At 41.7% G+C, this 14,840-nt stretch overlaps 1 protein-coding gene across 1 annotated transcript in view; it reads right to left on the bottom strand.

The window, feature by feature from the left end:
* Positions 1-667: 667 nt before the first annotated feature.
* The window catches only part of MTPN (myotrophin), a 58,131-nt gene continuing 43,958 nt past the window's right edge, over positions 668-14,840 (bottom strand). Inside the window, exon 4 of the mRNA XM_049641921.1 lies at positions 668-3,911. Within this exon, the coding sequence (XP_049497878.1) occupies positions 3,825-3,911 (87 nt within the window). The 3' untranslated portion in view covers positions 668-3,824. The remainder of the gene's footprint in view (positions 3,912-14,840) is intronic.

A 14,840-nucleotide genomic window follows, 5' to 3' on the forward strand; every position in this document is an offset into this window, starting at 1 on the left:
TGAAACCTCAGTCAGCAACCTCAAGCTTCTGAAAGATAGCTTTTGCTTCACTTAGCAACCTCGTGTATTACCACTCAGACCATTTCAAAAGTAAAATACGCAGTAGTCTTAGGTTGTTGACAAGATTACTACAGAACCCAACTAGAGATAATCTTGATGGGTTTTTTGAGGTTCAAAGGGATTTAACGCTAAATCAGAACATCGTTCTGAGAAGTACTCTAAGGAAGTGCTCACGGTCAAGGAAGTTTGGCAAATGAGAACCACCGGGATATGCAGTGACTTAAGGAGCATACGAAAGATGGGCGTGATTTCCCATGACCCGGTTTTCCTTCGCACCTGGTCAGATCCTGGTGCTCTACAGGATACTGGCTGTACCTTGCTTTTAGAAAGCTGGGAGGATTACCGAACATTTGTAAGTGAGACGGTCTGTATCAGGAGACAGAAAAACAAAACTTCCCCATGAGTAGTAACTCTACTTCAATTAAATCTTTCCTATGTCTTCGTTTCTTTCCACTTAGTTTTTTTCTAGAGGTGGGAGGCAGGGGGAAATTGAGATGACTCAAGAGTCAGGTCAGTCACAGGACCTGTACAGTGGTACAGGAGCCTGGCAAAGAAAGGCCCTGGTAACCGAGGCGGGTGGGCGGTAAAAATGCTGCTGATGCATTCCTTGTAGCACAATTCAAGTTTATTCCATTTGTTCTTGCAACACAAAACTTAAACACAGTATTATTTAGCATTCGGATGTACATGGACTAGGATAATATGAGAAACCCAACTGTGTCAAAAGTATTACATTGTGGGGAAAAAACGAACTCAAATATATCAAAATGCACAAAGCACTAGTCTTCCTCCATTACTGCTTAGAAAGATATGATTGTTTCTCCATTTACAAAATAGAATCAGGACGATTTAAATTCTTAAAATTTTGCATGCAAAACACTGCAACTGCTTACGTAGGAGGGCACTCTCCCCAGCTTCTTCTATACACAATCGAGTACACAATATTGCATGAAGTAAAGAGCAGCTCAGTTGAAGTTTTAGGAAAAAAAAAAAAAAGTCAGTACATAGAGATTTGAGGATCCATTATTGAGGGGAAAGAAATCAACGAGGAAAGGGCCTTACTTGCCTGCAGCTCGCACCCACTGTACCCAACTACCTCTCCTCTGTGCCCCACTGGCTGTGGAAGGTGAGCGACGCATAGAAGAGCTACTTGGGGATTCTCGGGTGCTGTGCACCAACTCTGGGTCTGCGGATGCAGGTTCGAAGCTGCGAGGGCGAATTTGTTAGTACACTACCGTGAACAGGCACACCACCTGTTTTTACTTGATCTAGTGCATACAAAATGACTCCATACAAAACTACAGAACATGCAAGATTTTTCTTGAGATGTTAAATATTCAGTGGAGAACAAAACTTACTTAACCTTCTACTAATGCATGTAGTACCAAAAAGCAGACATGATTTTAGCTTCCTTTACTCAAAAAATGAACATTAAGTGTTGTGAATTTCTCTGCCAAGTGGTTCAGAAATACATTATAAATAAACTAGTTAAAAAAAATGGTCAACCATCTTGGCCAGTCTATTCTATGTTTATGTTATTTCTCAAGCAATTGCTCCAAAACCATGGGGCTTCTGAAATGGCTGAGAAAGAAGAGGGAAGGCGGGGTAGCCTCTACTGCACTACAAGAAATGCAGGCTCAACTGTACAAAGAAGCACATGGTCTCCACACCTGATGACGGGAGAGAGCAGGCCAGGTTTAGGAATGATAGGACAGTGCACTCTCTGCAACAGCCAACTACCACAGGTTTGAAAGGAAAGGTGAAAATTCTAGAGGGTAAAATCCAAGCCTTTCCATAGCATTCTGCCAAGAGGTGAAAACAAAGATACCAAAACACCTTGTTGCTACCAACTGATAAAGTGCCCTCCATCTTCAATGAGGATAGGTCTGTTTCTGCTCAGTGATGTTATAAAGTACTGTTTACTGACTTTGACTCCAACGCGAATAGGCTGCGTTAAGACTGGAGAATTAGCCAAATTATCAAAGTATTTAAACCACCATTTTATTTGTGATTGTTTTCTCGGATGCAGGAGAATTACAGGGTTAGGTTAGTTGTAAGCGTAAAAGCCACAGGATTAAAAAAAAAAAGTCCACGGGGGAAAAATACACACGCACGCATGCACGAGAGCGCACGCACACACACCCCCCCCCCCCCACCCCCCCCACACACCCATAAATCCACACCCTAACAAACCAATCAGCAATCGATCAGTAAGATTTGTTATTAGCTGGCTATTCTTGATAGTAGTTTAACCCTGTTTTAGAATGCTACATTACCTTAAAAAATCATCATGAATTCTTTGTTATCCACAATCTGAATAGAAGTCCCTAACCCAACCCCCCCTTTAAAAATTTGAGGTACATTCAATTATTGCATGATTTGGCTAAGGAAAAAACCCTAACATTTTTAGCAAGCTTTTATGGATGGCAAGTCAAAGGAATCAATACTTTAAATGCAGGATAGCAAATTTAAGGGTATATGTTTTAATTACTTGCACTGCTCATGGAATAAACTTTGGAACATGTGTCTGAATACTTCCTGCAGGTCTTAACACCCATTTTAGGGCACTGCATTTTAAGAACATGGAATACATTTTGCAGATGTCACACTTAATGTGATGAATGGTTTAGAAAACAAAAATAGATCATGTAGGTGGGTTGGCAGATGTTCAGCAGAAGCCTATCGACAACTTGGGGAAACCTGGTAACAAGCGTATTTTTGAAGGGACGGGGCTCAACTTGTCCAGATTGTAAATCTCACCCCAGTGACAGCTTTGGTGCAGTGAGCAATCAGTATCCAAGGTGGGTCTGACAGAGGATTTCCAAAGAATGTTCCTTGATTCTCCAAACATAATCGAGGCCAATCCATTCAAAGAGCAAATGAAGAAAATCCGTAGGTACTAAGACAACTGTTCTCTGTATGACACTCACAGGCTATGGCTATGACTCTATGTTTAAATCCCCTTTTACTACTAGCAGGAGTTTGAAAGTGTTTGAATGCTCTAAAAACGTCTGAATCTAGAGGAGAAAAAAAAATATGCACACTGGAATGATTTCTCCTTTAGGCTTCCAAAATTTAAGATTTTATAAATAAAACTAGTCAGTTTTATCTAAAGACACATGACACCCATGTGAAAGGGGAGAGGAAATCCAAAGTTGAGTCATCCAGCAATTTAGGAGTGTGCCCCCTCACCTTAACTGAGCTCCCACGTAAAGCTGAAAGTCGCCGAGGGAAGATTTGGTCGCCGACCACGGGCAGCGCTCTGAACTCCGCCAGGAGGCCCCCAGGAGAGTGCGTCTTAAGGCAGAAGGCTAGAGCCAATTGCTGATCTCAGCACCCAGAGTTACGTCACAGCAGCCGCCGCTGCTCGCACAGTTAGGGCTGCACACACGGAGAGCTGGCCTTGGGATAGTCAGACCCTCGACACAACCTAATGAATAAACTAGCTAGGGAGCTGAAAAGGTCAAATGTTACTGGCGTATTTTGTCTTGGTTCTCCCTTGGGAATGAGCGGTATATTTTGTTGGAAATGGAAAAGAGACGGACTTGATCAGGAATCCGAGTAAAAGCCTGATCACGGTTTTCTCCTCTCTTCCAAAACATGTTTTTTTCTGGTAGTCTGATTTGTTATGAATTTCTCTCTCCCCTCACCCCTCGTAAAGTATTTAGCTGAAGAAGCTGGCAGATAGAGAGTGACAGACAGACAGGCAGCAGTGTGAGGCCACAGGAGAGCCCTTCTTCCAGAGCTGTCAGCCCATCCGTCCATCACTGAAGAAGAGCTTTGATTGCCTGGTTGTCAGTGGCTTCAAAGGCAGTTAGTCCATCTGGACCTTTCACAGACTTATCAGCACCCTGAAAAGAGAGGGAAGAGCGTTAATACTAAATGAGTCCACCGTGACAGAAGAGAACTCCATTATCTGCACAGGCTAATGTTTATGTCCAGAATTAATAATCCCCAAACTAATGGAGTGCCTTCTACTGAAGAACCCCCCCCCCCCCCAAAGTACTTGGCTAGGTTGTAAGATTAAGTGGTAAAAATACCAAATTATTTTTTGGGCACTACGAACTGTAAGTTACAAACACAACTTGCCAAGAACAGGCAATGACTGCCTTTCATTTATACTACCATGCACCTGTTAAGCTTTAAAAGATCATCTCTGTCTATAATATACAACAGTGGGGAGGGGAGCTGGGTGGCCCAGTCGGTGAAGCAGCTGACTTCGGCTTAAGTCATGATCTCATGGTTTCTGAGTTAGAAACCCAAGTTGGGCTCTCTGAAGGCAGTGCAGACCTTGCTTTGGATCCTCTGCCCTGCCCCCTCCCTGTCCCCCCTTGCTTATTCTCTCTCTCTAACAAAAACAAAAATGGGGGAATCACTTTCGCTAAAGAAGAAAGTATTACTGTGACAAAATTGTTTTTCTTTTTTAACACTTTGTGGAGAGTGCATGAATATGGCACATTTCTAAAATTCAGAGCTTACAAACCATTTATTTTAGACACAATCCTAAAGAACACTGTAATATTGGTCATTATGTTTACAAAAACTGAGCAGTAAATGACTGCTATGTGGGCTATGGAAGGAGGTCCCTTCTGTACCCTAGGGAAATCCTCTCCAGCCTGCTCCAAAGCTTTACCTGGAGAGTGTGGCTCTGGAATATTTCACTTGCAACACGGCATTTCAGTTTTGAGACTGCATACACACACACACACACACACACACACACACACACACACCTTTGTGTCTGTTGTTTTAGCTGCTTTACTAGAATGAAGCTCCGTGGGAGGGTGAATCCATCTGTATTAATTACCGCTGGGTTCCCAATACCTACAAAAGTGCCAATCACCTGGGGGGTGAATTTGCTCCCAAGCCAGGTCGGAACTTTTTAAACTCCCAGAGACCCCAATATTCCACCATCCAGGGGTTCTCCTCGCTAGTTACAGCCCCAACCAGTGTTTAGTCATCAACCAGCCTCTAGCGTCTCACCTTTCTCCTCCTGCCAAATCTCCACTGTTCCTCTGTAAGACCTACAGAATTCTCTAAACTTGGTAGAAATGGTCACTTAGAGACCAACTCGAGTCAAGCCCAGGGGTCTCTTCTCCCATTTATGTCTCACTGCTCTAGTCGTAGGGCCCCCTCATCATGTCGTTATACATCTTGGGTTCTATACAAGATGCCTTCCCCCTTTGCTCGGACAGCCACTCACTCATTCAACAAATATTTAGGGAATGTGTAGACACTTTGTAAGGAGCAGGAGAATCAAAGAAAACCAAGATAGTCTGGCAGTCTGACTAGTGGGAGACAGACACATGAACCACTGTGACAGAGGGGATAAGAATAAGAGTGATCTGTTAACCACAGTGGGATGTGCTAGGAGGATGTAAGGGAAAAAGGTTTCCTGGAGGAGGTAATGCTTGAGCTGAGTCTCAATGAATAAGCACAAGTTGATTAGGTAAGCCAAGAAGGAGATGGCATTCTAGGAAGTGTTAAATTGTTGTAAAGTCCTCCCCAATACGATTGTAACAGTTTCCGTTTCCTCATTTTGTAATTGAACTTAACTGCTTGGTGGAACACAGCCGAACTCCTAGTCAACTGGGAGAGAAATGTGTGAGTGAGAACTTCGATGGGGTAAGTCCTCCACAGGTTGTGCGGCAGTAATTGGGACCGCTCTGTTCAAACCGTCTCCTTTCCCAGCTGCTTTCACGATTAGCATTATAAACTATAATCGGGCACTAACAAAAAGTTAAATATTATAGCGAACATCTGTTGCGTTTTAGCGGCCAGAGTTCATTTCCCTTCTTCTGAAAACAGCATCCGGATTTCATTTTGGGGAATCCTTTGTCCCCACTGTGTAGAGTCCTGGGACTATGTAACTCAAGGTGCCATGGACTTTCCTCACCGTGGAGTGTCAAAGATTTACCTGACACATGCAGGACTCTCACTTCTGAATTCTGAATCTCGACTGGAGATCAAAAGAGAGAATAAAAAGAGCTCACTTCTTGGGTGGCATAACCTGAAAGAGACCACTGAGGACTTCCTGCCATCTGGAGTCCTGCAGCTGCCATCTTCCCGCCCAGGTGAGCCTGGTCCTCCAGCTTTCCTGTTGGTTCTGGACTAGTCTTAAAAAATGCCTGATATCTATCTGTTAATTTCTGCCATTTGCAACAACAAAACAAATCTAGCTGATTCACCGAAGTCACTTTCCCCCCTAATTTTAATAGACTCATCACAGAACTCAGAATATACAAAAACCCAAAAAACTCGTAAGTCTGTAAGACACTTTTGTTAACATTTTACTGTTTGTCTACACTTTTGTTCTAAAAATAAGCATATGCTGAAAACGTATGTCTTTTAAACATAAATGAGGAACCCTAGAAGAACTAGAGTGACTACATGTCAGACAACAGAAACTTTAAAATTAACCAGTATTATTACAAAGATGGGCATTTCATAAGATAAAAGGTTGACTATTCAAATTTCAAACATGAAATTGAGAAAACAGTTCCATTTACAATAGCATCAAAAAGAAAAAAAAATACTTAGGAATAAATTTAACAAAGTCAAACCAGTTCTGAAAAAGATGAACCAGTTTTGTCAATGTGGATACGAAAATTAAAACATTTTTTTAGTACTTAATGCAGTTACTAAAAAACTTACATAAATTGGTGTATTTGATTTGAAGAAACTTTTTAATCATTTGGTTTTAATTCTAGTGATGATTTTCGTAGCTCTCAATAATATACTCAGGGTACTATTTGCATTATTAACTTTAGATACTACCTTCTTACTTCCTGCTACATGGGTGAGGCTTTAGCTCACCACCATCTTCTTCTCCAGACCCTCCCAATTTCCTGTATTTAAAACATCAATTTCTCTTTCTTCATAAATTTAAATGACATTTTTAACTTTTTATAACTCTTATTTTTTGAGAGTGTGCACATGTGTGTGCGTGGGGGTTGGGGGAGGAGGGGCAGAGGGAGAGACTTTCAAGCAGGCTCCACGCTCAGCATGGAGCCCCACATGGGGCTTGATCTCAAAACTATGAGATCATGACCTGAGCCAAAGTCAAGAGTCTGACTAACTAGTTGAGTCACCCAGGTGTGACCAATGACACTTATTTAAGCCTTTATTTCTTGTTCCATCAGTTCTGACAGTATCTCATCCCTCTGTAAAATTCTCTGCCTTCCCATCACTCCTTCTATCTCTTAACTTGCCAGCTTTTTTATTTTGTCAAGACGAGCTTTTATATTCTGTTCTGTAAAGTTTCTTTTTTATCCTTTATAGTCACCGTGATGTATATTACATCCCCAGGACTTCTTTATCTTTCAACCGTTAAGTTTGTATCTTATGACGACCTTCACCCATTTCGGCCACTGCCCCAAACCTCCCACTTCTGGCAACCACCGGTCTGTTCAATGCACCTATGAGCACAGTATTTTGTTTCTTTAAAGATTCCACATACACGTGACATTATATAGTATTGGTTCTCTCTCTATACTATGGTCTGACTTATTTCACTTAGCATAATGCCCTGAAGGTCCATTTATGTTGCTGCAAGTGGCAGAATTTCCTTTAATGGCTGAATAATAATATTCCTGTGTGCGTGCATGACAGATCACATTTTCTTTATCCATTTATTTCTCGATGGACACTCAGGTTGTTTCCATGTCTTGGCTACTGTCAACAATGCTGCACTGAACACAGGGGTTGTGGGTATCTTTTCAAGATGGTGATTTCACTGCCTTCAGATACATACCCAGCAGCAGAATTGCTGGATCATGCGGTAGTTCTATTTTTAATTTTTTTGAGGAACTCCCATACTCTTTTCCATAGTGGTGACACCGATTTACATTCTTACAAACAGTATGCAAGGGCTCCCTTTTCTTCATATCCTTGCTAACGCCTGCTGTCTTATCTTTTTGATGACAGCCATTCTAACAGGTGAGAGAGGTGGTAGCTCAGTGCGGCTTTGATTTGCATTTCCCTGATGACTAGTGAAGCAACTTTACATGTACCTGCTGGCATGTGTGGCATCTTTGGAAAAATGTTCAGGTCCTCTATCTGTATTTTATTCAGATTTTTTTTCTTCTATTGAGTTATGGCAATTCTGTATAATGTTTTGGGTATTAACCCCTTATATATATGATCAGCAAATATTTTCTCTTTCCATAGGCTGCCTTTTCATTTTCTTAATTTCCTTTGCTGTATGGATGCCTTTTTGTTTGCTGCAGTCCCATGCATTTATTTTTGCTTTGTCGTCTCTGCTTTTGGTGTCAAATCCAAAAAATCACTGCCAACGCAAATGTCAAGGAGATTATTAACCCCTGTGTTCTCTTCCAGATGTTTTATGATTTCAGGTCTCAATCCATTTTTAGTTGGTTTTTGTGCAAGGTGTAAGATGGTTGTCCAGTTTCATTCTTCTTCATGTGGCTGTTTGGTTTTCCCAGCACCATTTATTGAAGAGACTGCCATTTCCACACTGTATATTCTCGGCTCCTGTGTTGTAAATTATTGACCATATAGGTATGCGTTTATTTCTGGGCGCTCTATTCTGTTGCACTGATCTGTGAATCTATTTTTATGCTAACACATTACTGTTTTAAATTCTATAAGCTTTATAATGTTTTGATCACAAAGTGTGAGGCCTCCAGCTTTATTCTTCTTTCTCAAGAGTGCTTTGGCTATTGGGAGTCTTTTGTCGTTCCACATATAAAGTCTGGGATTGTTTGTTCTGTATCTGTGAAAGTACCACTGGATTTTGGGGTTGCGCTGAGTAGATCACTTTGGGTATTATGTCAGTTTTAACAATGTAATTTTATTCTCTCAGACAGTCTAGTGCTAAGAGTATCAAAGTTGGTAGGATCATTCTATCCTGTAAGATCATTTAAGGATGTAGGTCCCTTTTCCCATGTTAGTGTCCTCATCATCTGGTTGAAGCTCACCTCTACATTTGTCTCCACCATAATTAATCTTTTCCTACAGACTTGCCCCTTTTTCAGTATTTTTTATGATGATAAAGACCAGCATCATCTTCTGGAAAATGTGCGGACTCCATGTAGTTCTTGCTACTTCGCATGTCATCAATCACCAAGTCTTTTTTTTTTTTTCTTCAATATATGAAATTTATCGTCAAATTGGTTTCCATACAACACCCAGTGCTCATCCCAAAAGGTGCCCTCCTCAATACCCATCACCCACCCTCCCCTCCCTCCCACCCTCCATCAGCCCTCAGTTTGTTCTCAGTTTTAAAATTTTTTTTTTTAACGTTTATTTATTTTTGAGACAGAGAGAGACAGAGCATGAACGGGGGAGGGTCAGAGAGAGGGAGACACAGAATCTGAAACAGGCTCCAGGCTCTGAGCTGTCAGCAGAGACCCCTATGCAGGGCTCGAACTCACGGACCACGAGTTCATGATCTGAGCCGAAGTCGGCCGCCCAACCGACCGAACCACCCAGGGGCCCCTGTTCTCAGTTTTTAACAGTCTTTATGCTTTGGCTCTCTCCCACTCTAACCTCTTTTTTTTTTTTTTCCTTCCCCTCCCCCATGGGTTTCTGTTAAGTTTCTCAGGATCCACATAAGAGTGAAAACATATGGTATCTGTCTTGCTCTGTATGGCTTATTTCACTTAGCATCACACTCTCCAGTTCCATCCACGTTGCTACAAAGGGCCATATTTCGTTCTTTCTCATTGCCACGTAGTACTCCATTGTGTATATAAACCACAATTTCTTTATCCATTCATCAGTTGATGGACATTTAGGCTCTTTCCATAAATTGACCAAGTCTTTAGAGGAGACTATTCTTAACATTTCTCATATGTCCTTGCAGCCACGACATTCAATAATTTCCTATCTTTTTTTCACTTCTTACACCATTTTAATTCAGACTCCATACATCTGTTTGGGTGATGTTCGTTAAAATCCAAGTCTGATCACACGACTACTCACCTACCAAAAAAGTCTTAATGGAATCCTCAAAGAAGAGAATGAAAATAAATAGTATGACACAAGGCATAATCTGCTCACTACTGACCTCTCTAGTCCTATTTCTTGTTAAATCCTTTATAGTGAATGCTGTAGCTTTGAGCTTGCTTTTTTTTTTTTTTTTTTTTAAACCTTACCCTAACGTCACAGGGTCTCTCTGTGTCCCTGTGACTTTTCTCACATTGTTGCTTCTCTTTAGAATGGTACCCCACTTCTCTATTAGATTCCCGGACAAAAGTGTCTAAGATTCAGCTCAAGTGTCAAATGCTTTTTATAAATTACATGACAGGTGCTTTATGAATCATGGTGCCTGAAGTTGTAATGGCATTCTTACTCAAAACACACTATCCCCTTGACCCCTAGGACCACACTTGACCTCTTCTGCCTTCAGATCCCTACTATGTCACATATAAATTCCTGCCACAGCAATCACAACCCTTTAATGCGCTTGTTTTAGGTCTTTCTCTCCCCCTACTAGACTAAATACGTTGAAGCAGGAACTAAGCTGGTAAGTCTTGGGATTCCCAAGGCCTTACAGAGGATCAGTAACAGGCGGTCAATAAACGTTTATTAAATTAATTGATAAAGATAGGGAATATACATACACACTAAGGGACTGGAAGAAACAAAATTATTCGTTACAAATTACTGTAAGCAGATCAACAAAGTACTGCCACTGTGAACAGGTTGCTCATTAGGCATAATATATAAAATGTTTAATTATCTTCAGGTAATTTCAACACTGGAGGCCCTTCAGTTCTGACATCTGATTAGAGAATCAGGACTAGGCTCATCTGCCTATATTTAGAGCAGGATTCAGGTGACTAACGTTTCCTGAAGAAGGAAATGGTCATTATGGCCAAGTGGCCCAAATACACAGGCAGGCCATTTACCATTCTAGGGAGTAAAAGCTTTAAGACATTACAAGTAACTTCTTGATCTTGAAAAGTCACAGGCTTAGATAATCAAGTATTACTTGACAGTAAATTGTAGAATACAGGGATTGTAAAAAAAAAAAAAAGTTAAGTCCTGCTATCTCTGTCCTTGAATAGAATAGTCTACAAGGTAGCTAGCTAAAAACATAAAAATTCAGCAACCGTGGTTGGACAGTCAACTCACTTCTGGACAGAAAGTTCATTAGAATCAAACACAAAATGAATGCCTGAATGAATATGGCATGTTTCCTTTTATCTGATATTACAGGTCTCATAAGGACTCAAAATTCAAAAAGGAACAAAAAAGTGCTTTGTCCTCCCCCTTTCACCACCCGAGTTGAACTTACTCAACTGGTCCATTCTCTGTGAAGACCCGAATTTCCCAGGCAGTTGGCTCTCCCTTCCCCTGTATATCTCTGGCACTTGCTGATTCTACTTCAAAGTAGATACTGGGGCTGGGCTCAGCTGGTGTCCAGTGCACCCCCTTCTTCCTGGCTTTCCTCTGCTACAGAGGTGAAAGAGAAACTGAATCCCCAGACTCCCTCAGAGCTACACAGGGCCATCTGACACCAATTCGGTCTCCCCTATGGAGGGCTTTCCTGAAAAGCAAAGAGTCCTTAGCTCTCTTCTCCTGCTCCCATCCAAAACACAGACGCAATGCCTAGAGGTTCAGCAGTCCTCTTGTGACCCTAAGACAGGGAAGATGGAGGAGAAGGGAGTGTGGGACGTTGATGCCCAGCCTCGGACTGCATCCCTTCAGACGTCTTGTTATGAGTCATTTTCCTGTTGAAATCACCGTGGTAGTTTTGGTTATAGCTGGACTCCATTTCTTTTAAGGCTCTTACTACAGTCTGTTAATTAGGTTAACAGACCTGTCCCCCCCAAATTAGGTGGGGCTCCATGAGGGCAGGGGTCTTGTCATACTCATCTCTGTACCCTCACCACGTAGGATGATGCCTGGGATACAGCAGATGCTCAACAAAAATTTACATGTGGGTCACAGTGCAAACGAGTATCAGTAACATCAACTGCCCTCAGCGATCACATATATTCACCACATTAAAAGGAAAAACTACCTTTTCTACCATCTTGTGTATATATGCACCAAAGCTAGTCACTGTGTTAGAATACTGTGAATTCCTTATTTCGAATCAGTCAATTCATACACATTTTAGAACTGTCTCGAGATACTGCTTCTCAAGAATTATCTCATGATTTGGGGCACCTGTTCATAGTTACACTGTAGTATGAGAAGATGCTCAGAACCTGGGAACTTTCAACTGTTTGAAAACACATTTAAACATTACCATTACTGTAGAACTTACACAATTCAATTCTGGAATCTACTAAAACAGTAACATTTAAAAAATTATTCAAATACCTACATTGACACATGTCGTATAATGTTATTTACTGGTACGGGATTTAACCGTGCATTTAATTTACATATTGATACAGGTATCACAGTAAAGAATATTGCTGGGCACCCCAAAAACCTAATACAATACTCAACACAGTGAATGTTAGGTTTCTTAAATTTTGTAGCAGTTTTGAGTTTTTAACCTAATACTACATATATATCATCTCATTTTATCCTCACAGCAGCCCTGTAAAGTAGGCAGTGTTATCTTTTTAACAGAGATTTAATTTAAGCTCAGAGAGGTTAAGAAACTTGCCCAAAGTCAGTCAGCAAGTTATGGTAACTAGAGCTTTCTGACTCCACATCTCGTGTTCCGTGCCAGCTTTAGTTAAAAATGACCGAGGGCTGCTGGGGTGCCTGCGTGGCTCACCTGGTTGAGTGTTTGGCTCTTGATTTGGGCTCAGGTCATGATCTCACGGTTTGTGGGTTTGAGCCCTGTTTGGGACTCTCTCTCCCTCTCTGCCATTCCCCCACTCTCTCTCTCAAAATAAATAAACTGAAAAAAAAAAAATGACCTATGGCTTTTCTCCTAAAAAGGTTAGGATGAGACCCAGATTCTACAATTTATTAACTTTAGGTATTCTCAGCATTTCTGTGGCTCCTGCTACAGGGAAATGAAGAACCCTGTACAACTATAGACACAGTGTGTCATCTGTTGAACCCTTTCCAGCTAAAGAACATTTGCAGAGATGACCAATTCCTAAGTCTATTCAACAAACATTTATAAAGTTTCTGTGAATTACCGGACATCGTTTTGATACAGTTTTACTAGAACACAGTCATGCTTATTATTATTATTTTTAACATGTTGCTTATGGCTGCTTTTGTGCTACAACCGCAGAGCTGGGTAGCTGTAACAGACACCTTATGGTCTGCAAAGCCTCAAGTATTTATTTTTGGTCCTTTGCAGAAACTGTTTGTCAACTCCTATCCTGGGGCGTTAAAGAGAACAAGAGGCTGGTTCTCTGCATCTGTTCATAATCTGGAGAGGACAAAGGAAAGGATTGCGTATGCAAACATAAGTCAGCATGGTAAATACAGGCACACCTCGATTTAATGTGTTCTGCTTCAGTGTGCTTTGCAGATACAGTGCTCTTGTTTTTTAACAAAGTAAAGGCTTGTGGGAACCGTGGGTCAAGCAAGTCTATGAGTGCCACTCTTCTAACAGCGTTTGCTCATTTCCTGTCTCTGTGTCACATTTTGGTAATTCTTACAGTATGTGAAACTTTTTCATTTCTTCTGTTTTGGGGATCTGGCATCAGTGATCTTCGTTCCCACTGTAACTGTTTTGGCACACCATGCGCTGTGACCCTGTGAGATGGCAAACTTATCGACAGATGACCTTACGTGTATTCTGACTGTTCACCGACTGGCTGTTACCCTCTCTCCCGATCCTCCGGCCTCCCTGCCCCCTGAAACACAACAGTATTGAAGTGGGCCAATCAGTCAGCCTATACTGGCCTCTAAGTGTTCAAGGGAAAGGAAGAGGTGCAGGTGGTCCCTTTAAGTGTGGTGACGGGAGATGATCAGATGCCTCGGGAGATGTAACGAACGGGGTGAACGACGCAGGCACGGTCGCACGGCGTTCGGCTACGAACGACCTTCTGAGGACAGTCAGAAGGAGGATCACCTGAATCCGGACTGTGGCTGGACGCGGGTGACTAAAACCATGAAAAGCAAAACTCTGGATGAGGCGGGCGGGGGACTACTCTACTGGCTCTGTGCTGCAGAAGAGCAAGCTTAGGATTACATGTGAAGGAACTTGCTCAAAACCACAAAGTGATTATGAGGCAGAACTGAGAACTCAACTTGGGGGTGGTGTGTGTGGCACCATGGCACCCGGTAAGTAGGTCACTGACCAGAAGTACTTCATAAGGTCGCCAGGCTGAAAGATCTAAATGGTTTAAAACAACAAGCTTACAACGGGTACATTTGTGTAGGAGATTTGGGCAACAGTGTAACAACTGGTCTCTTCGTTATTTAAGTGGTGAAATTCAGAGCTGGATCAATTCTGACAATGCAGTTTCTTTTTAAAGTAATTCAGAAAGGCATCGCTGAGTTCAGTGAGGGTCACTGGTCCTGAAATGCTTTTAAAACCAAACCTGCCTAAGTTAGATGGAACAGAACTTGGGGGTTCCGAGCAATCATAAAATCCGCGCTTGAGCACATGTAAAGCTGTCTAGGTTTTTCTGGGGATGCGGCAGTGAGTAATCAGAGGGAAAAAGGGTTCTAACTGCAAGTACATATTTGTTTATGCTGAGAAGGGTGACTTCCCAATCTCTGTATCTTACACATTTAATTCTCAGTTCAAGCGGCAAAAATCGGTACCACAGACAGACCCTTGGAGGATTTGACGATGCTGGCATTTGAGGGGGGTATTCAGTTTTTATCATTAACTGGCTGCTTGATATTTAAATAGAACACAAATATGTTCAGTAAAAACA

Source organism: Panthera uncia, chromosome A2 (assembly GCF_023721935.1).
Source record: "Panthera uncia isolate 11264 chromosome A2, Puncia_PCG_1.0, whole genome shotgun sequence".
In the NCBI taxonomy this organism is placed as follows: domain Eukaryota; kingdom Metazoa; phylum Chordata; class Mammalia; order Carnivora; family Felidae; genus Panthera; species Panthera uncia.